The sequence below is a fragment of the Fukomys damarensis genome, unplaced genomic scaffold (assembly GCF_012274545.1).
Source record: "Fukomys damarensis isolate Sample0158 unplaced genomic scaffold, DMR_v1.0_HiC HiC_scaffold_33, whole genome shotgun sequence".
NCBI classification, from domain to species: domain Eukaryota; kingdom Metazoa; phylum Chordata; class Mammalia; order Rodentia; family Bathyergidae; genus Fukomys; species Fukomys damarensis.
The window spans coordinates 41,258,332-41,280,417 of record NW_022900945.1 but is presented as its reverse complement, the minus strand read 5'-3'; the positions used below and the strand labels follow the sequence as shown (position 1 = coordinate 41,280,417).

The 22,086-nt window shown below is 38.9% G+C and overlaps 1 protein-coding gene and 1 pseudogene across 4 annotated transcripts in view; one reads left to right on the top strand and one right to left on the bottom strand.

The window, feature by feature from the left end:
• Ahcyl1 (adenosylhomocysteinase like 1) overlaps positions 1–22,086 on the bottom strand; it is a 37,462-nt gene that overhangs the window by 7,101 nt on the left and 8,275 nt on the right. For all 4 annotated transcript variants that reach the window (XM_010606006.1, XM_010606005.2, XM_010606009.3 and 1 more), the window contains exons 2-8: positions 7,949–8,060; positions 5,595–5,738; positions 4,465–4,565; positions 3,745–3,847; positions 1,916–2,010; positions 1,138–1,244; positions 223–339 (exon numbers count right to left, since the gene is read on the bottom strand). In XM_010606006.1, coding sequence (XP_010604308.1) covers positions 223–339; positions 1,138–1,244; positions 1,916–2,010; positions 3,745–3,847; positions 4,465–4,565; positions 5,595–5,738; positions 7,949–8,060 — 779 coding nt within the window. The remainder of the gene's footprint in view (positions 1–222; positions 340–1,137; positions 1,245–1,915; positions 2,011–3,744; positions 3,848–4,464; positions 4,566–5,594; positions 5,739–7,948; positions 8,061–22,086) is intronic.
• LOC117284084 lies at positions 4,805–4,885 on the top strand (annotated as a pseudogene).

Here is a 22,086-nt window from a genome sequence, read left to right as displayed (position 1 = left end):
TGTGTTTTTTTTTTTTTTTTTTTTTTTGGTACCAGTGATTGAACTAGGGCCCTTGCGCTAGCAAGGCATGTGGCGGAACCACTGAGCCAAATCCCCGGCCCTAAAGTGTGGTTTTAAAGGCAAAAAGGCCAGGAGACAAGACTACAATGATACCAGACTAACACTGAAACCCAATCTGACTCTAACCCCTTTAAGTTTAAATATATGTACATTTCAACCTACCCATCCAAAATAGATTCTCGGCAGCAATACAAGTTATCAAACTTCTGTTTGGTAACAGAATCGTTGACATTCATTGCCGGAACACAGAGCTTCCCAGCTTTGGACAGCTGATATAGCCTAAAGGGAGAAGAGGCCACAAAAACAAACAAAAACCAGTGAGCTAGAAAAACATAATACATGGCAAAATTGGTTTTGTTCTTTTCAAATTCTATGCTGTCCTCCCCAGGTTTTATTAATGCCCAAGGATATTAGTAAACATCATTTCCTTGTCATCTCTCCTGACTTTTTTCATTTTCTTTTCCCTCTACCCTTTAATTTTGGAAGGAAAATAAAAAACCTTTCAGTTGAAGAACTTTACTTCTACTTCATAAAGGGGATATCATATCCTTAGGCCAGCATTCCTTCATCTTTAAACCCGTGCCTACTTCTGATAAAGACCAAATGACTCTGCTTTGGTGTGTATGAACAGGAAGCATGTGCAATGCACCCCCTAATTGAGAAACACTTCCAGGTATCTTTTTTTTAGGTATTTTTATCGAGCCAAGAATATTTTGCCCAGTTTTACTTTTTTGTATATAATATGTAGTTTTACAATTTTTTTTCATATTTCAAATACAATATTGGAACACAATACTGAGTTTTCCAAGATAACATTCATCCCTTACTCCCCTGGCCCAAAACACTATTTGAGAATTACTTGGTGAAGTAAATAGGAGAGAAAAATGTGTCAACTAGAACCTGAAAAGCTTTCTTCTAGGATCACCTAAAATTTTCAAAAGTAAACCTCAGTTTTAGCTAATGAAGATATTCCCATTTAGTCACTGCACATCTGAAACACGGCCCTGAAGCCTAACAGAGACCAGAAGAATTTGCTGAGGCAAGGACACAAGGGGCAGCTACTCCAGAATCTGTTACCTGTGAACACCAGTCACGCTCTCTTCCACAATGCCTCGGATCTTCTTAAACACGTTTGGATACTTCTTATAAACCCAGTGGGTTAAGTCTCCCCCATCATCCAGGATCTATAGAACAGCCAGAAGACTTCTATGGGCATTCAGGCTGCTAGAGCTGGGGGGAACTTTGAGCCCACTTTCTGTACTAGTAAGATAGCCCTGTGTGTTTTAGAAGAGCACTCCTTAGAGCTCCCTAGAACAGGCTTGGACAGTGGAAATACAGTCAAATTTGTTGGTATAAAAAGGTTAAAATGATTCCTAGGTTTGCTCTAGGCTACAATGAAGAGTATTAGGCTTGTTGCAGATTCATTTTTAGTCTTAAGTCTTGAATATAGAGTCCCTTTGAATGCAAAAACAAAACAAAATAAAACAAAACAAAAAAGAGCTGGGGCAGGCAGGAAGGAAAGAAACCAGAGAGATTCCTACACCAGGAGGGATCACATCATTTCCTTCTGTTTTGTTCTGCTGTTTGAGCCACATGTTCAGCTAGTATTACCCTTCCCCCACCTTTCCATTCAGTACTCAAACCCATTCTTTTTTTTTTTTTTTGGTGCTGGGGTATCAAACCCAGGGCCTTGCACATTTCTGGCCCATTTTTAATAGGTTTCAAGCTAAACAAAAGCTTTAGCAACAAAGTCAGTGTATAAGACCAAACATCCAAAAACATATTTAGGGAACCATGCTTTGAAAAAAGGAAATAAGTCTATAGTCAAAAATATAACATGGACATGCATTATTACCATGTTGGCCTGCCACCCATCCATGTTCACACAGCGGTCAATACACCACCAGAAATCATCTTCCGACTCTCCCTTCCAAGCAAACACTGCAACTCCTATAGAGACAGAAATAAATTAGCCAATTCTTCCTATGAGGAGTATCCTATGCCAGTAACAATTTCTGAGATCCATGTGGAGAGAAAAGGGCAAGAACCTATTCTAGAGAGGGAAAAACTTAAGTATTTATTCTCATTGGGCCAACTTTATACTTAAAACTCTACTCTAAGGAGATAAAATGAAGGGTGAATCAAGACAAAGTTGTTCTCGGAAGCATCATCATTATCATTATTATTGTTTTTTGGGGGTTTGAGATAGGGTCTTGCTATGTAGTTTAGACTGGCCTTGAGCTACTATGTAACCCAGGCTGGCCTCAAACTGGCAGTGATCCTCCAGCCTCAACCTCCCAAGAACTAGGATTATAGGTATGTGCCACCATACCTGGCTGGAGCATTATATATACGAACAAACTTCTTGAAACAACTTAAATGTTCAATATTAGGAAAATAATAAAGTAAAATCACATGGCACTGTATGAATAAGCAATACAAACAATGCTGTCAGTTTTCAGTGATATAAAAAATGACTACTGAAACAGTTATACAAATATTCCTTGTTAATGACCTGTGTTAATGACTGCCACTCAGATTTATGACCCATCTTTTTTTTTTTGGTACAGTCTGTATATCTAGTTTATAGAGCCCAAATGAATTTTTTGGTGCAGTACACCTTATTTATACAGCACTGTACTTTTTGATAGTTGTACTGTATAGTATAGTACCATAATTTTGTTATATATTACAGTACTGCATGTAAGAGTTATACAAATAAAAGCAAAGTCATCAAGTCAGAGTTTTCTCTGACCATTTCTTTGAGTATTATAACATACATACTACATACATCCTCATTTAGTGACCATTTCATTTAACAACTTACTTGCAAGAACTGAACTTGATTGTTAAATGAGGAATGTTTGTATATAGATTATAAGAGTATATACAGACTCAGATTTATTTCATCAATGTAGAACAGAAAAAAGGGAAAAATTTGTTAGATAGCTCTCTGTAATGGGATTATGGATTTTTTTAACTTCCTAAGATTTTTTTACAATAAACTCTTACCAGAAAAAACCAAGCAAGAAGGACAAAAGTATTTCTATAAAATTACTTTCTGAAAATCCTAGGAATATGAGGTTCTCAAAGAAACTCCATGATGACTTTCTTCTAAACAGTTTAGCAATAAAAATTATTTCATATTTGATTAAACTTACCAGTAGTGCATACATTTTCAGCAATATATTATCTATCTATGTATCTATCTATCTATCTATCTATCTATCTATCTATCTATCTATCTATCTAGTACCAGGGATCAAACCCGAGTCCTTGAGCTTGCAAGGCAGGCGGTGGCACCACTGAGCTAAATCACTGGCCTTGCATATTATCAATATAAAAGGCAGTGGTTACTTATGTTCTCTGAAAACTTGTAAGACCTGGTGAAAATAAACTAGGCGAGTTCATACACTTTAATATTCTTCATTTGACATTAGAACCGGGAATTTCCACAGGTCCTTGAATTCTTTTCAAAGATCATTTTTAATGACTAGACTACATAATATTCCATAATGGATACAGACTTGATTTTATTATCCATCCTCTCCCTGTTGATATCTTATTACACTCAAATTTTATAGTTCCTAAACATATATGACATTGTAATGACAATTCTGACACATAAAAACTATGTCTAGAGAATTCATTCCAGGCAAATGTAGTGGAAAAAACTGAGCTTACCAGCCTCAGCCAGTGCTGCAGCCACTTCATTCTGAGTTGAGTAGATGTTGCAAGCAGACCAGCGGCACTGAGCCCCCAGCGCACAAAGTGTCTCAATCAACACCTGTGTGGATGTGTAGGACACAGGGTAAGAAAGGGGAGGAGGAGGCTCAGAAAGAACACAACACCCAGAACTCTGCAGCAATAGGTGCTACACTGGGGAAGTCATAAAAGGGTAAAATCTGCTCAGGCATGGTGGTGAACGCTTGTCATCCCAGTGTTTTGAGAAGCTGAGGCAGAGAACTGTAATTCAATCCCAGCCTGGGCAATGTAGCATGACACTGTCTTAAAAGAAAAAAATTTAAAAAGGGCTGGGGATATAGCTTAGTGTGAAAGCCTTGGGTTCAATCCTTAGTACCACATACATAAAAAAGATAAATAAAAGTATACATTCAAGCAGAAAGGCATATTGGTATTTATACCCAAAGTCTTAATAACATTTTGGTAACAATATTTCAAATCTCCCGACATCAGATTTGCGACAGCTCACTGATTCAAAAACAAACTAACTAACCTATATTGTGGGAGATCCCACAGGGATCCCATTTAGTATTTAGCATTCCAAAGTTAGCTAGATAGGGAGGGAAAAGTAAGCTGGGAAAACAAAACAAAACAAAATGCCAAACCTGTTTCTTTCTTCCCTTTATTAGAAATCCCTCTACTTTCTTCCAACAAACTCACCGCTGTCTGGGCTGTGATGTGTGTACAGCCCACTATTTTAGCACCAGCCAAGGGCTTCTCCCCCTGAGCACGTTTCCTGAGTGAAATCAGAGCAGACATGTCTGTGAAAGAACAGAGCATTTGAGCTAGGACTGCACTAGCAGTACCATTCTTTCCTGCCCACCCACATCTAGGGCTGGATTGGGTCACTTGAGATACAGTGAAAAGAGCCTGGAAAACTCTAAGCACATTTTTTTTTGATGATCACTGGCTTCACCAGCAGAGTAACAGTGGAGAACTGTCATTCAACCATTTAGCATTTCTGTCTTTCTCTTCCGTTCTGCTTTATATACAGAGGACTATCGCTTCTCGGCCTTTTGGCTAAGATCAAGTGTAGTATATACAGAGGACTGAATAGTGAATGAAGTATAACTGACCCACATGGAGAGTAAGTCTCATCAGTCATTTGGGAGGAGAGGGAAATAGTTAACAACACCGGCTAATGGACTTTCATACATAATGATCAGACCAGGAAGAACTTTACCCCTAGCAGAAGCCATGTGCTACTGTTTTTCCTTGCACACTACCTACTGTGTCATTCTGTTTGGTTTCTCTACTCACTCTTAGTACATAGCAGCATGCCTTCAATGTGAAAGTAAAGAGACCCTCCAGGCAGTGGGGTGTCATAGACAAATTAAAATTTTAACTAATCGCCAGGAACTTTTATTCTGCTCTACAGAGGGTGCCCAGAACCAAACAAGACCCAAGGGCACCATATTCTAGCTTAGAACCTCCCCACACCAGCTGCTTCTGGGAATCTGGGCCTCTGGGACTGGCATTTTCAGTAAGATCCCACATAATTAACCACTATGTAGTAATCCAGGACTTGCTGACTCAGCAGTGTAGATCTTTGAAAATGGTGTCATGGGGGAGAAAGACAGAAACTACTCTGTGTAATTACCACATGCTGAGAACAGGAAGATGGAAAACAAGAGCAGGAGTCCTGAGGCTCAAGCTCCATACAGAGAAGCATTATCTGAAGGTCCAGGAAATCGTTTTTTCCCAGGACACTTTCAAGTCTTAAGCTGTGTGTGGATCCTGATGATCAGTAAGCGGGTTGCTTGTAGTCTTCATCCATTCCCTTTCTTTACCTTGCTCTGCGATCTCAATCTCCCGGCGTCCAAATTCTGCTTGCTTGATGTTCTTCACACAGAAATTGCTGCTGCCCTTGGAGTTGGTTTGCTGCTTCTCTCGGGGGGAAACTTCATCATCAGAGCTATCTGTGTAGGATGCAGCTAGAACCAGTAAAGAAACACAGATAGACAAGCTAATCTGGATGGCCCCCACCTCCACAGAGTACAGCCCCTGGGGGCTGTCATTTAAGTGAAGCGGACATTCTTAATTGGAGCTCTCTTTTACATAACTCTCAGTTCCATTCCTCCAGGGTCTAAGAGCTGGTATGACTGAAACAGTTGTGGATCTCTCAGAATTGCATTTTTAACCATTCTAACAATATTGTTGTACTTTTAGTGCCTGTGAAAGGAGCTGTGGACCCTAATCCTGTACCACCTGTAGTGATCCCAGTTAATAGAAGTTGGTTCCAATCTGGATTTGAACCAGACCTGACAAAAAATGGAAGAACAATTTAGGGGAAATAAAGAATGCTGTTTCTATAGATCACTGGTTTTCATACTTAAGCATCTGTCAGAAGCCCACAGAAGGTTTAGAAAGACTGCTGGGCCTCACAGCTAAGGTTTCCCATTTGGTATCTCAAAATGTCTAAAACCTGCCATTTCTAACATGTTCTCACATGCTGCTGATGTTGCTGGTCAGAAGACTGTACCACTGATACAGTCTGATACAGATGAAAGTATCGAGTCTCACAAAGGGATTTTATACTGTGTTGTGCTTAAGGAACACAGAGAAGGAAAGAAATGACATAGAAAATGAGCAGATTTGATTCTGTCAGTAGCCTTGGGGAAGTCTGTCAAGAGGACTGACTTTAAGAGTTGTACATAAAACCTAAATATATCCTTCAGATAGACTGTAGGAAGGTATACAATTACTCTTTACCTTTCAAGTCACTTCTTCCCTCTCTGAATCGAGTGTTCCTCACCGCTGTTTCTGCCAGTGCATCGAGACCCTCTTACTGACTTCTATACACAGGTGCTCTAAAGGACAGAAGTCCAGTGAACACAAGTATCACTAAAGGTTATTTTCTCTACTGTGACAATTTAACTGTGTCAGTAAGCTTTCTAAAATGCTCTAATAGGTTTCTATAACATGACTATCAAGATCTTTGAAGACCTCTTCACTCATTCTAGCTTCCTCTTATAACTTAAATCTTTCAAAATAATTTGCCTTCTGTCTCAGCTATAATTAGACTGTTGGTTACCTACTCCCTTTTTATCTGTCACCCCAAGATACTTTCTCATTTATGATAACCATTATATTTAAAACTGCTTTTTGAATATTATGTCACCTGTGAATCCATATATTCATTTATTTCAATAGTTAATACTATATACCTCTATTTGTTCTTGTCTGCCTATCTTGTCTATATAGGGTTACCAATGGCACAAGGCAGAGGTAAATTTTAAATTTTTGTTTGTTTGCTTTCATTCCTTATCCCTCAAGCCCACCTTTTAATGTTAATAACACAACGCGAACAGTATTGTGGCAAAAGACAACAAATGGCTTTTGGTACACCCAAGTCTCTTTGCTAATATTAATGGCAACCTGTGACCATGGGCATGTTTCTTAATCTTCTAACAATGAAATCTTCAGGTGAACAAAGGAGTTATATTAGATGCTCCTAATGTTTCCTCTAGTATTCAATTCTAAGGTTCAATATCTTTTTCCATACTCATTTTCTAATAACCTCTCTGCATAATTCAATCAGAAAAAGACTACTTATTATAGACAGCTAAGACAGGAGGGGAAAACTGAAAACAAACAGTGCTGGAGTCATACTGTAGTAGTTTGCATTTTTCTCACTCCAGAGGTTACAGGGAGAAAACTTCAACATAAGCAGTAATCTAGAACATAAAAGGAGCTGAATACTAATTTTTATTATTCTATTTTTATTTATTATTTATTTATTCTTCTAATTCAAGTGGCCTTTGAGATAAGAAGAAAAAAATAGGTGGCAGGGTGTATTTTATGCTTCAAACATAAATTATGCTTAAAACACTTCTTTTTCAAGGCCAGTTCTGTCAGTTAAAATTGTCTCTCCCTGTGAAATGTGGTCAGATAAATGTGGGGATAGGAATTAGCCTGGTACTACCAACTGGGCACTGGCCATGGACCACACCCAGAGGCAGTCAAGGAAAGAGTCTCATGACAAAAGCTTCTCTAGCTTCAAGCCTGGTTGGACACATTCCCATTGCCCAATCACTAATTAATAGCTGACAACTAGTTTTGATATGAGCTATTTTCAGCTTCCAATGAAGAATACCAGGTAGTGAACAGGAAAGGAGATCAGAGGACATGAAGCTCACAGTACCTGAACTGTAGCTGTCAGTGGAAGACTGTGAGATGGAACGCGACAAAGATCTTCGGCCAGTCTTAGTTGGGAATTTTGTGAACTCTTGCATGTCATCAGCAAATTGGATTTGCTGTAAGAGAAGGACAAAAAGTTGAAAACTTATAATACTATGAAATACTCAATTTTTAAAGCCATCATCTTCCTTAATAGCCAACATATGTGGCTTCTACTAAGCCAGTAAGTCTCCCACCAGATATGAGAGAGGGCAGAGGTTGCTTTCAGACTTCTGAATGCCAGTTACTCCCTCTTTCCAACTGTTGCAGCAGCATTTGAGGCTGGGAGCAGGGGGAGCTTAAGAGCCAACTTCTTTTAATGTGTCCAATTTTACAAGTCTTTTTCCATCCCATTAAATTTTCTTCCCTCTTATAACCTTGATAAACACACTACACCCTTTTTCCCAATGCCATCAGAAAACAGATATGATCTCACAGTTCTTCTGGTTTGTCTTTCCTGCATGTTCTCTTGTAGTAATAAAGAGAATTTCTGTAAATAGTCTGAAACCTAAAAAATGTTAAGGAAATAAATACAAAATAACTGCTGTTTTTCGCTTCTGTAATTTGGTTTTGCTTGTTTCTTAGGACAATACTAGAGGTTTCATCATTAACTACAAAGCTTGAAGGCACATAGCCCCAGTTTAAAACATTATAGGATTAACAGATGCTGGAGGTGCTTAGCCAAATCCCCAGTGTAAGACCAGATGTTTAAACTAAGATAACAATCGCCATACATTACAAGCAAAGTGCACTTACACACTAAACCCTAAATTTTCTGTAAATCATATGACTACATATAAAGAGTTAAGATGGAAGGAATGTCACCAGACCTGTTTTCCTAATCCTGACCCCTACTCTTGTGGACTAGAATAGCTAATTAGGCAAATCCTAAAGATAAACATCCTAACCACAAAGAAGGTGCTACATTTGGGTTAAAATTAAACTGTCTCCTGACCATGATTTGTGATGGGAACTGAGTGAACTGGAATGTCTTATCGAACTACCTAAAATGAGCTCATGATTGTAAAACTCCTATAAAAGGATTGTAACCCAGCCCAAGGTCAGTCATTTGGCACAGCCCTTGGTAAAGGCCGACCCTCTGCTAGCAAAGTCAACTTTTTTTTTTTAATCCTTTCTTGTGTCTCTGTGTGTCATTTACCAGTTCCTTCTGCAACAGTAGCACATTCTTATTCTGAAGTTTGCAGTGCTTTTGCTTTTTGAAAGATTTATGAAGTGAGGCCTAGAAATGGTGATGGGCATTAGGGTGTCAAAATTCAGAGCCCAGTCATAAGTCTATGCTTTGAAAAGCCAAAGGAATAGCCTGAGGACCTTCCATACCTAATAAAAATTTAAAATACCAGAATATACTGATGGAAGAGAAAATTTTAAAACATACACCCTAGTAAATTCTAACTAATCAGGATGAATTGGAAGGAAGAAAACAATGGTAAACTTTGTATTAAAAATTTCCTTAAATAAATCAGAACTAGATGTTTGAAGGATATTTGGAAGACTGCCTTTAATGAATAGCAAACAGCTTTCAATTAATATTATAGACAAATTAATGGATGGCTTTAAGGTGGACATACCGTATTTTATTACATGATTTAAATCTTCCTCCCGAACTCCTGTTTAGACTCTAATAGGCCCTTTCTTCAAAATCTAAAATAAACTTCACTTTCCTGAAATAAACAGGATGGTTTGAGACTCTGACTTGAAATTCTTGTAACAATCTGACTAACTGTGAAGAGGTTCCCATGGAGAATTCATTAAACTAAGCCTTTAGCAAGTAACTTCGCAAATGTACAGTATTACAGATTAAAATCTGCATAATGGAAGCAACATGGCTATAGCCACTTTCAAACCACAACAGTAAACCACACATTACAGTCATATGACCTTCCCTTCTTCTACAACAAGTACTCTTCAGCAGGGGTGGTACAAACCTGTAGTATAAGGATCAAGCTTAAGTGTACAACCTAGACATAGGCAATTAACATGAACAAACCAAAAACTTAATTGGCATGACTCCACAGGTCATAAAACAGCCATCAGGGGGCACTGATTTGTGCTTTCAGCTCTATCGAACATGGTTCACATCAGAAATGAAAGTGAGAGAATGCAGTTGAGCAGAAGGTACCTGGGTTTACTTCTGTTTAAGACTGAACTTTGTTCAATACATATAGCTGGGCAAGTTGTTTTCTTTTGGCTACTCTGTGAAATAAGGAGAGGGCATAGCTCATAGCCTGTTTTACTATGGCAAATCTAAGGACAAATCCTAAAGGCATAAAGGGAAAAGAGCTAAACATCCTGGCATCTAGGTCAGAATCTTATAAATCTAAGAAGGTATTCAATAAAAATTTGTAGTGAGTGAAATTTTCAAAATATTTTCTTGTGTAAGATCAAGCTTCAAAGATAAACAAAAATGAAGATTTGAGCTGAACCATATATATTGTACCAGTAGAATATAAGTATTTTTGTACATCCAAACCCACTTTTTTTGGGGTACCAGGTATCAAACTCAGGTCCTTGTGCTTGTGAGACAGGCGGCAGAACCACTGAGCCAAATCCCTGCCCCAACCCACTTTTGACATTCATTTTTTTTTTTTTTGGTACCAGGGATTGAACTTGGGTCTTTGCATTTGTGAGGCAGGAGGCGGAACCACTGAGCTAAATCCCTGGCCCTCCAAACCCACTTTTCTAGATTAGGTGCTATAAATATCAAAGAGGAAAATAACAAAAAATCAATGTATGGAGATGGCCACAGGTTAGCATTTGCTCTTTTAGACAGGATTACCCACTGCATGTTCACATGACTTATGCAGTCAGTAAAAGCTGGTTTTACTGAAGAGACTAATCCAGGGCCAAGGTAATGACTTCAACCCAGTGTGCAGTCATTTTGCTGATGGACAATATAATCAGCCAAGAGACCATCAGTGCCTCTTCAGTCTCCAGTGGCAGCTCCTCCTCTATCAGCCTCTCTACTGAGTCATGGGAAGCCTGTTCAGCTCTCCTCTCCTGGCTTTTATGATTCCTTTTCCTATTTATCTTTTTTTTCCCCCAGAAGGCTATGGGCACATTCCCAAATACCACCTACATGGGGGTGTGGTGTGGGAGGTAAGTACAATAACATTTGCAAATTTTTAATAAAAGATATACAGAGATGACTGTAGCGAGCTGCAAATATTTCTTAATCTAAGAACTAATATTCATAATCTCCCTCCATATTAATAAAGATCACCAGTAGCCTCAAGTTTAGCAAAATCTTTCCCATCTAAAAATATCAGACTGTATGGCAAGCAGCTTACAAACCAGTGCTGTGCCCGCACCACTGTATCCCCCCATGGCTGATGGTCCACATCTGAAGTGGGCAGAATGTTAGCTCAAGCCAAGACGTGGGTGGGTGGCTGTCTATTCTTGTAGTTCATTGATATTCTCACTTCTGTAAGGTGGCTAGACAATATACAAATGTACAATAATCTTGTCTTTCCTCTCAACCCAAACTATGCTGTAGAGAACCTGAATTACAGCTAATGCTGTGGAATATGTCTACTCTTGTTTATTCCAGGCCAACTGGCTCCACTGGTTGTCTGTTTCTCCCTTGGTGAACAACCTCCTGAAGCCACCTTTATATTGTAAATAAAAATACTGCTGCCCAAAGCGACATGTGGATGGAGGTCATTTCCCTCTCTAATGAAATGAGATCTCAATAACAACCTTTGACTCGGTGAGACTCACTGCATTTAAGCAAAATATGTCAATTTGGGAAAAAGCACATCAAAAGACAAATGCATGCCAGGGATTTAACTTAGTGGTTCCACCACCTGGCTTGCAAGCACAAGGTCCCAAGTTGGATCCCTGGCACGTGCGCGCACACACACACATGACAATTGCAAAGTTATGCTTTATGTTTTTTAGGCCTTGTTAATTTTTTTCCCCAGTATTGGGGACTGAACCTAGGGCCTCATGCAATGCATGCTAAAGCAAGCATGCTACCTCAATCATTAAGTCCTAGTTGGTATGCTTCAGTGTTTCTGCAAATGGGCAAAAAGAAGGGTAAGTAGATAAAAAGTGCCAAAAAGTATCTTTTGTTTTGTGACAGGGTCTCACTATATATATCAGGCTGGCCTTGAACTCACACGATCCTGCTTCAGCCTCCCAAGTGCTGGGATTGAAAGTGTGTGCCAATACACCCGGAAAAAAAATTACTTTAAAGTAAAAAGCCTTATGTTAACTATTTTGTACTTAGCTACCCACCATCTAGCCTTACCACAACTGAATAAGCACATTAACATTTACTCTTGAATTAATAGCACAGCTGAGAAAGAGTAGAAGGTCAGATGGACCCATTCTTCAAATAGCATAGCCAAATACAGAAATCTACTTGCTGTGTCTTAAAAATCCAATTAAATATCAGGCCAATTTAATGAGCTATTTTAAAGCACCTCTTCAAATAGCTTAGCAGGTATGATGGCTGACTTCCTTCTGTCTAATACTGAGGCGGGTAAACAAAAGCTCTACTAAATAAATCATTAGGTACTTGGCCTCTACCACCTAGTGGTAAGCCCAGTGACAGAGTGAACTGAAAGAGTTGTTATACAGAACTCACCAAGAAATAAAGATCACAGGCAATCCAATAATCTATAAGCCTCAAGAAAAAAATTGTTATAAATGACTTGTTTAGTTGATCCTAATAATTTTTACCAATGGAAGCTGAATTTACTTCTACAAACACACGGACTATATACTCAGATGTTAAAGCTTAGTTACATTCCTTCCCAGGCCTATCCAATTTTGCCTTCTCTTAAATTAGGATTAAACTACCAGAATTCTATGATCTACAACTTTTGAATGTTAATCAGGATAATACCCATTGTGCATTATATTCTTTTAATCAGCACATTTACTAGGCACCTCAGGTATCCAAAGCACTCCAGGAAAGATCAATGTGAGGAAATATGGTCCTTGATGTGGGGTTGGGGCTTTAGCTCAGTGGTACTGTCACCTGCCTTGCAAGTGCAAGGTCCCAAATTCAATCTCCAGTACCACAAAAAATGAGACAAAAAACCCCTAACCAAACAAAAAACAAACAAACAAAAAAACACAACAACACATAAACCAAACTAAAAAAAAACCTAAAAATCTTGATGTGTTTTCACTTATGGTGTAATGATAACGAAAATGGTTTGGCCATGGAATTCCACTGCTCCTTTATGAAGATGTTAGATAGTGTAGTCATTGTTTTATCTGGATATTACTTAGACATCTAAAAATTAAAGGTTAGGCTAGACATCTTATCAAACTTGTTGTTTCACATGCCTAATAGCTTTTAATTTCCCCAGAAAGGTTTCCTCCTAAGGGTGAAGAACCAGACTCAAAGGTAAACAGCCAATTACTAGGAAAACAAATCATTAACAAAGCACACCTTAGAAGTGTGTGGAGGGCTCAGGTTTTTACTGATGAAGATTATTTGAAGGGCTAGTATCTTTCTTCTGGTGCTCTCTCAGTTTTCTGGGACATTTTCTAAATTTACTTAAATTTATTTAAATATGTGGTCCCACTGCATACATATATCATGATATATGCAGCGATTTTTCTGTTTAGAAATTATGGGCAGGATATTTTTTAGCTGACACTTAGCACTGAGCAAAAAAGTGACTTATTAGAAGCTGGAAATTGAACAAGGTTAACTACTAAGCAATGTGCTAGAATACTTTCCAGGCTTTCTACATCTTTTCTAACCCCCCTTTTACACATATTCCAGCTAATTTATTTATTTTATTTTTGGTTTTTTAAAACAGGGTCTCACTATATAGCCCAGGATGGATTTGAACTAACTCACAGTGACCCCCATCTCAGCCTCCCAAGCGCACAGGCCACCACACCCAGCTGATTAATCTTTTAAAGACTGTACTCTGACTCACTTCCTCTTTGGGAAAGAGGTCATGGCAGTCAGCCTAAACAAGTGCAACACCTTTTCTTGATACTTAACAGTGATTGGTCTGATTTCCATTTTGGATGAAACCAAAGAAACAGTAATAAAACACCAACTTCTCGATACAAGAAATATACTGAAGTATTATCTTTCATCTCAATTAGGCAAATTTCCCAAAGAAGGGCAACCCCTTCCTAAGACAGTCCTTGGACACAACCACCTATAAACAATGTATCTCAAGAGAATCAATCTCAGGCCATAGAGTCCAACCTACATCCACCTTCAGCTACTTCTTCCATTCCTGGGTGCAGAAAGTGGTCTTCTGAGACTCAGCAGGATTTGGCTGCTCCCTGACCTCCTTTCCCGTCCCAGGTTTCTTAAATTCTCAGTCTCCCCACATGGGGCCTGAGTTTCTAGGAGGAAGGGAGTGGGCAGACTGACTAATCACAGCTTTTATCTCTCTCCCCCACTTTACCCTTCTCTGTGACTCAACAGTAACTGGATATAACACACACATATACACACACACTGCTAGAGTCCAGTTCCACAGTTAGAAGGACTTACTCCTTTTGAAGGGGGACTCAACTCTTTTGTCAATGCTGGTGGGAGGAAGAAATGAGACATTATTAGGCCGCACACTCCAAGTAACTAAAGTGAGAGAATCAGCTTGGAAAATTCCCCCAAAGAGCCAGTGGTTTGTTCTTATCAGTTATTCTGCTCTCTTCTTAAGTGACAAGACACTTCACTGGCTTTCTATTGTCTCCTAAAGGATTTAGACAACATGACTGATCTACGCTTCTGACTGGTAAAATTAAGAGGTTTAAAAAAATAGCAATAAGTAGGACAGCGAAGAGTTTCCTAATCTTTTGAAAACTATGATTTAAACAGATTGGAATACACACCTAGACTATATTTCAGGGTCTGTTTAGCTGTCTCCCCAGTTGCCTGCCCTGTTCATACTTCTCTCACCCTTAATCCCACCACCAATATTATTAAAAAAGCATGCCACTCATTCCTTTTTCTTATTACACTGAATTATCATCAACTTTAGACTTTTAAAATAAAGCCAGTGCTGAGGTAAAAGGATCACTGTGAATTTGAGGCCAGCCTGGGCTACATCGTGTGGCCCCACTTTAAACACAAATAATAAAAGCCAGGTGTAGTAGTGCACACCTGAAATCCTAGCATTCTGGGAAGCTAAGGCAGGAGAATCACAAGTTTGAGCCCAGCCTTAAGTGGTTTAAGAAGAATTTGTCTCAAGATAGGGCTAGGGATGTGGCTCAATATAAGGCCCAGGGTTCAATCTCCAGTAACCTCACCCCTCAACCAAAGAAACAAGTACAGGTGACTGAAGACATCTTGGTTCTCAACACACTCATCCACACTCTTCCCTAGCACACTGATGTATTTTCTGTATTTATACTTATTATGATCATTTTAACATAGAAAAATTTTAAAAGAATAGTTTAATAAACATCTGCATACTTTACACCTAAGCTGAATCTTTTCATTTTCCATATTAGATTTTTCTTTGCAAATAAACAGGTACATACATATGTATACTTTCAAATGGTCTCCCTACCAACAAAAAAAGAAAGAGTTGCAAACACCAAAGTTCACCAATAAAATTTTCACCATGCACCTTCTAATAACAGTACTTTTCCTTCAGAGTCTCGATGACATTACCACACTTGAGAATAGTATCAATAATTCTATATGATCATATTTAGACTATATACAAACTTCCTCAGTTTTCTCAAAGATATTTTTCATATCTGTGGACTCAACAGATTGCCCAACCTTTGAATGCAGGAAGGAATCGATTCATTAAATGCAATGAGTAGATTCCTCGAGACTGTTGTTCCTGTAACAGTCCCTCTACTCCCCTTGCTCAGCGATAGACTTCTCTTGGATCGAGGATAGTTTTCTTTCTTTTTTTTGTGATATTGGGGACTGAACCCAATGAAGCCTTTAAGCTCCATCCCCAGCTGCCCCCCTTTTAAAATTTGAGACAGGTTCTTGCTAATTTGGCAAGTCTGGGCTGGAACTTGCAATCCCTCTGGTTTAGCCTCCCATAATGCTGGGATTACAGGCCTGAGCCAATACACCTGGCATGGCTAGTTTTCTATTAGAAATATTCCATATTTCTAAATTTTAAAATTGCTTTCTCCTTATGAACTGAGCTTTAGCTTTGTCAAGGATTCTCCACAGAAAATGTAGTATACTTCCCTTTGCAAGAAGGCATATTATTAGGTTGTTTTAGTACTAGTGATATTAAGACCAGCCCATGGCTATAGTGAGATCATCAGAGTTCTCCCTTGAAAGGAATGCTTTCTTTATCATGTAAAGGTTAATTTGTGGGGTAAGATCAACTGTTACTGCAAGTCACTATTTAACATTTAATGATGATTAAAGTATAAAGATCAACTTGGATTACTATGTTCACCTTATAAGTCTGTAATAAGTCATTAGCCTTAGTTTATAGTTTTCTCTGAAGCCAATCTTGATTTTATTTTTTTGGTACTGGGGATTGAACTCGGGTCCTTGTGCTTGCCAGGCACACAGCAGAACCACTGAGCTAAATCCCCAGCCCCAATCTTGATTTTAAATGAAGCTCAAAAGAAATTAAACTGGCAAACTTTGTTTATTGCAAGGTATGCTTAGATGTTCAGCAAACAGGCAAATCTGTACTCTTTAAACACTGTCTACGGAAAGAAAATTTAAAGCAATCAGTGGACCGTTCTCTAAGGAAAATGGGATCTGTGTCATTTTGGAAGGTAGCCATGCAGATTGAGCAAATGTCACCTGTGTAGTTTTTTAGCCTATCAAGAAGGAAGAAGATTAGCAGCATATAAGTACAATTCTTCCTCCCTTGATCTAGCTTAAGTGAGGTTAAAGGCAAATCACATTTTAAATCCATATACCGTGAGCCAGGTCAGCATTAGGGGAAGCTAAGCTATGTCTAAATGGAGGTGAAAGAAATGGAAAGTCCTTGCCAAGCAGCACACGGGTGGCAGAAAAACTCCCAGCAGCTCCCAGTATGTGGCAGCTGAGTCTATGGGAAAGTCAGTGTTCTGCACCTCAGACTAACATCCAACAGGGGCTAAGGAGACAGAAACCACATCAGTTTTTTTTAGCCACCATCTACTGCTTCCCATAAAGTATAGGCTCAGGAAGGAAAAACCTAACAAGACTTAAAAATAAATGTGATTTTAAGGATCTAATGTTAAATAATGACTAGGCAGTTAACAAGTATTATTTCCAAAGTGGGTCAACAGAACCTTTCAGAATCCAGCCTGTAGTTTAGACTGCGGATTTTCAACTTCAAAAGACAAAGTAACACCTTTTAAGGATTAGTTGCAGCAGATTTTAGATTCTTAAAAACAAAAAATGTAAGACTATAAAAGGAGAGACTAGAGATACAATATATAGAGAATACACCAGTCACGTCAAACCATTTAGAAAACAACTATAATTTTCATCCCATAGGGGCAATATTAGCCATTCTTTCTGATTGTCTAAATTACTACCTTAGATGGCTTGTAAGGAACAAGCTGAGTGAAAAGGATAGCTACTTAAAAATGAGTTACCTATTGCTCCACAGTAACTAGTATACAATCCCTTGGGTTTCCTGATCCATGACTTTCTGAACAGCCATTTCCCAAGGAGAAAAGTGGGTAGAAACACAAGAATAACAATTCCTGCTATATGGTGTGGCAAACAAGTAAAAATCTGTGTAAGAAAAGTTATTTGGGAAATTTTATCAATAACACTGGTATCTAAACAGTTTTCAAATCACCTTTAACTCTTGGCATTAAAAAAACAACCCTCATGAACAGAGAGCAATAGATCCAGATTTTTACTTATGGTTAATTAGAAAAAAAGCTTAAAATCTATATTTACTAGTACGGTACACAACAAGGTCTCTAATGCCTAGACTTCCTTGATGTTTTAGTTTAGGTGCTGTGTCTCAACATCAATGGCTTTCAGATTCATTTACATCTTCAAAACATTCTGAAACCTGAGAATTGAATCTATACTTCACAAATGAGAAAACAACAGAAATAGGCGCTAAGTGACTTGCTTAGGGCAATTTGCTCCCATCAGGGAGATTAAAAAAGCAGAAAATGAAACAAAACAAAACCATACACAAGCCTGGTACTACTTTTCTTCTTTTAGAATTGGCTGGGGAAATAGCAGCATTCTCTGTCTTCAAAGGGACAGTTGTACACAACCCTAATGCTGTATTAAAGCTTTGTAAGCTTATGATACCAGAACATTTGTGAGCGTTAGGCAAGAAAAGAACACTTTCCACTCCTAAATCTTGATTAATTCTTGAATAAGTGGAATGATCCAGACAAAGAAATGCAAATTCCTTCTTCCTCTATTTTTTGGGGGGATCTCCATGTGTTGCTGAGAATAGTCTTGAATTTGTGGGCCTAAGTGATCCTCCTGCCTCAGCCTCCCAAGTAGCTGGGACTATGGGTGTGCATCACTGTGACCAGCTAAGAGATGTAATTCGTAAAAGTTGCTAATGAATTGCAACTTTCAGAAAATGAGAGGTACTGCTGATTACACTTGGAAAGGGGGTGGAGAAAATAAGAGTCCAAGCCTGATGGGAACAAAAAGATCCATACTTCCATGGTCCTCTGTGGATGGAATGGTGAGAGTATGTGGGTAATCTAACAGCAGAATAGTTTTTCCACATGTTGGAAAGCAGTTAGAACCAAAACCATCTACAGCCTCCTGACTTCTTTAGGGAGGCTGGGGGCTCCATTCACTAATGGGATCTGACAGACCTAGTCTGGAAACCTTGAATATAGCCCTTTCTCAGTAATCTTTCAGTGTGGGTATGGAAAGTTCCCTGTGACCTTAGGCAGAGAAACAAATATACTTGTATAGACCACCCTGGAGGGGCTGGGGATTTGGCTCAGTGGTTCTGCTGCCTGCCTCACAAGCACAAGGGCCCGAATTCGATTATACTAAGATCAGCTTTCAGAGAGGAAAAAGTAGAATTGGCATAAGACCCTAGGCTGTGACTGTCTCCAGCCTCATTTATAAACTGGCCACGTCTTTTTTTTTTTTCCATAACTTTCTTCCAAAGACCCAGACTAAGTATCATTCATGCTTCTGCAGTACAAGTTACAACTGTACTAACCCTGGGGAAGGAGTGACATATTAATGTTGGCATAAATAAAGCAAAACCTTATTTGCCCCTCTTTTCATCCTGGGTTTTATTTTACAATAAAGCAACAGTGACAGACCCCCTCAAGAGTAAAAAGTCTTTTTGTCTGAGTCTAAGGTTTGCTCACTTTGGCTGGCTACTTGGCTTACCTAACGGCATAGTCAAATGTCTTTCTGAATTCTGCCTTCTATTTTCCCCACTTTATTCTCTGATCATTAAACTTTGGCTATTTCTAAGGCCTCAAAATTTCTGTAATCTGTGGGGTTTTTTTTTGTACCAGGGATTGAACTCGGGACCTTGTGCTTGCAAGGCAGGCAGCAGAACCACTGAGCTAAATCCCTGGCCCTACTGTGTTTTTTTTGAAGACAGAATCTCATTGAAATGTTCAATTAATATGTTAAAAAAAATTCATATTCTAACCGAATTTTTAATCCAAGTTCAGGAAGTCTAGCCAACCAGAAACTAGAGATAGGGGTGAGTGTACAAAGTCAGAATCATTAGCGTTTCAAACAATTTAGACTCAATAAATATTGTTGGCTTAGAGAGGTCTTATCATTCCCTCTTTATTCTAAAGACATTCTCCAGCCCTTGCAAACTGTCACTGCTGTAGAGAAAAACAACCAAGTTCGGCTATGCAATAATAGTCCAAAACATCCAACTCAGGGTCTAACTTTACCCCAATCACCACATCCTCCATTCTAGACAAGAATTCTAAGTTCTTGGCTTGGGCTTGTAGATGTACTTCAGGCTGACAACTCCCCATTACACAATGTGTGTGTGTGTATGTATATGTATATGTACATACATATAGCCTGAATTATGGCTCTCACAGCTCTCTAACCCCAAATGGTTAAAATGGCCTTGAAATCACTATGTAGCCCAGGGTGGCCTTGAATTTGAGGTGATCCTCCTTCCTCAGCCTCCCGAGTGCTGGGATCACAGGCATGAGCCACTATGCAGAGCTCTAGGGAGAAGACTAAGGTATACTATTTTCAGGCCCTCTCATACAAGGCAAAAGATTTTCCTCATGGTTTAAGTCATCTATCATACTTGGTAGCTCCATTCCCATCCCAATATCAGATTTCCTAACAATTTTAGTCAGCTTTGCTAGATAATCTACAAGTGGTTCTACATCTGGGATCTTTCAAGTTTACCTGAGCAAGCTGTTTCAAAATGCCAACCTGTTCTCTGCCTGCTCCCTTACCCTTAGCTCCCCCTACCCCTTCTGATTTAAGTAGATCTAGCTGAGGGCCCAGGTAATGAGTATTTTGAAAAAGCTTCCTTGGTAAAAGATATCTTCCATTCCTCCCTATTCTATAAGAGGTAATGATTTAAGAAACAATCTAAGCAGGATTTGAAAAAGTAAACACTAGCACACTGAGTTTACCAGTCTATTGATTAAATGACTCAAAGAACACAGGAACAAATGAGTTAGATATGCCTTGCTCAGAGATAAATAATGCAAAGGAAGTAGAGAACTACCTTTAATACCAACTCCATCTGCTAATACAATCTGATTAATCCACAAGGTGTTAGGAGAACATGACAAAAAGCCTATCTGAAGAAGACAGAGATTGTACTTTTACCACAGGTTAGTCCAAAATCAGTAAAAACTGGCAGCATACATTCCAAACATGCCCGGCAATCAGCTAATCCCCTCCCTATGGAGTCAGAAAAGAATGTGCAGAATTATGAATTCTATACTTCCCAAATAGGAGGGGTTCTGGCACCTGAATGCAAAGGCTGAAACTAATCTCATCAATATGCACTTTCGATTATGAACTAGGTGAAGTACGGTGGTTTTCGAACCAGGTGCTCTCCTAGTCTTTATGGTCTGTAAACATCCTTTACCCCACCTCCACTAAGAACCAAGCCATTGCCAATCTCAGTTCACTCTCAAATGGCAAACAAGAACAGAAACCACCTCCAGAGTAATGCTTCCCTCTGAAGATCTGGGGGAAGAGGGGCAATAAGGTCAACCCCTCCAGGATGCATTTTCCTTGGACTTACAATTCATTATATTACAGAGAGAACACCATGTCCCCAACCAATTCAGTCTCTTTTCTGTTACAAACCAGAAGTAAACAGATTCTACAGCAGCTACAAGTCTGTTACCAAGGCCACTGTATTGATCAGTATAATTAACATTCACAATTCATTTTAGTTCAGCATGACAAGCCAGCTGGGCTACTCTCCCCATAAGAAGTGAACACTGGGAATCTTCATGTCTTGCTTGCTAAGAAGTCTGGTGCTCAGAATCTGGGCACTAATATCAAGTTCTGAATTGGAAGTTGTTGGAACCACCTGGCCACCAAGAGGAAACTGAATTAGTTACCAGGACAACTGCACACATCTGCCATCTCTATAAAGTACCAATTTTATCTTCTAAAACAGCAAAATTCTGAAGGTCTCCTCCCCTGAAACCTGCCAAAGTTATGTACTTTAAGAAAACAACAAGTAAAATTTAGTGTCAACTACAGACAGAGCTTCTGGCTAGGAAAGCATTGGCCCAGTTCCCAGATGACTGTAATTCTAAAGGTGTGTTTCAAAGAGGGCACATATGGCTTTGGGGTATCAAACTCAGCCTTTCGCTGAGAGAGGTCAGCTAGGGTTGCAGAATGAAAAGATTCAGAATTTTGCTTAGCATTGCTAAGGAGAATTGTTGTTTTACTTTCAGAGTCCCAACATATTTACCAAAATCAACAGTTAAACTCACCTCTGGCTCCTAAACCTCAAACCTCCTAAGTAAAAGCCTCCTGTTCTTAAATCCATAGCACGTGTAAACCAGAATTCCAGTTTCAAGTTGGGGCAAAGTGCCCTAATGTGGAGAGTTAAAAATCTGTTTTGATGGTAAGAAATTCAAATCACCTGACCCATTATGTCTAAGGATAGCTCTAACTCTTAACTGAAGGTCATGTATTCAGTGCAATCTCCTCCCTGACCTTCTACAGTATTTCTAATATTACAAAGGATCTACTAAACT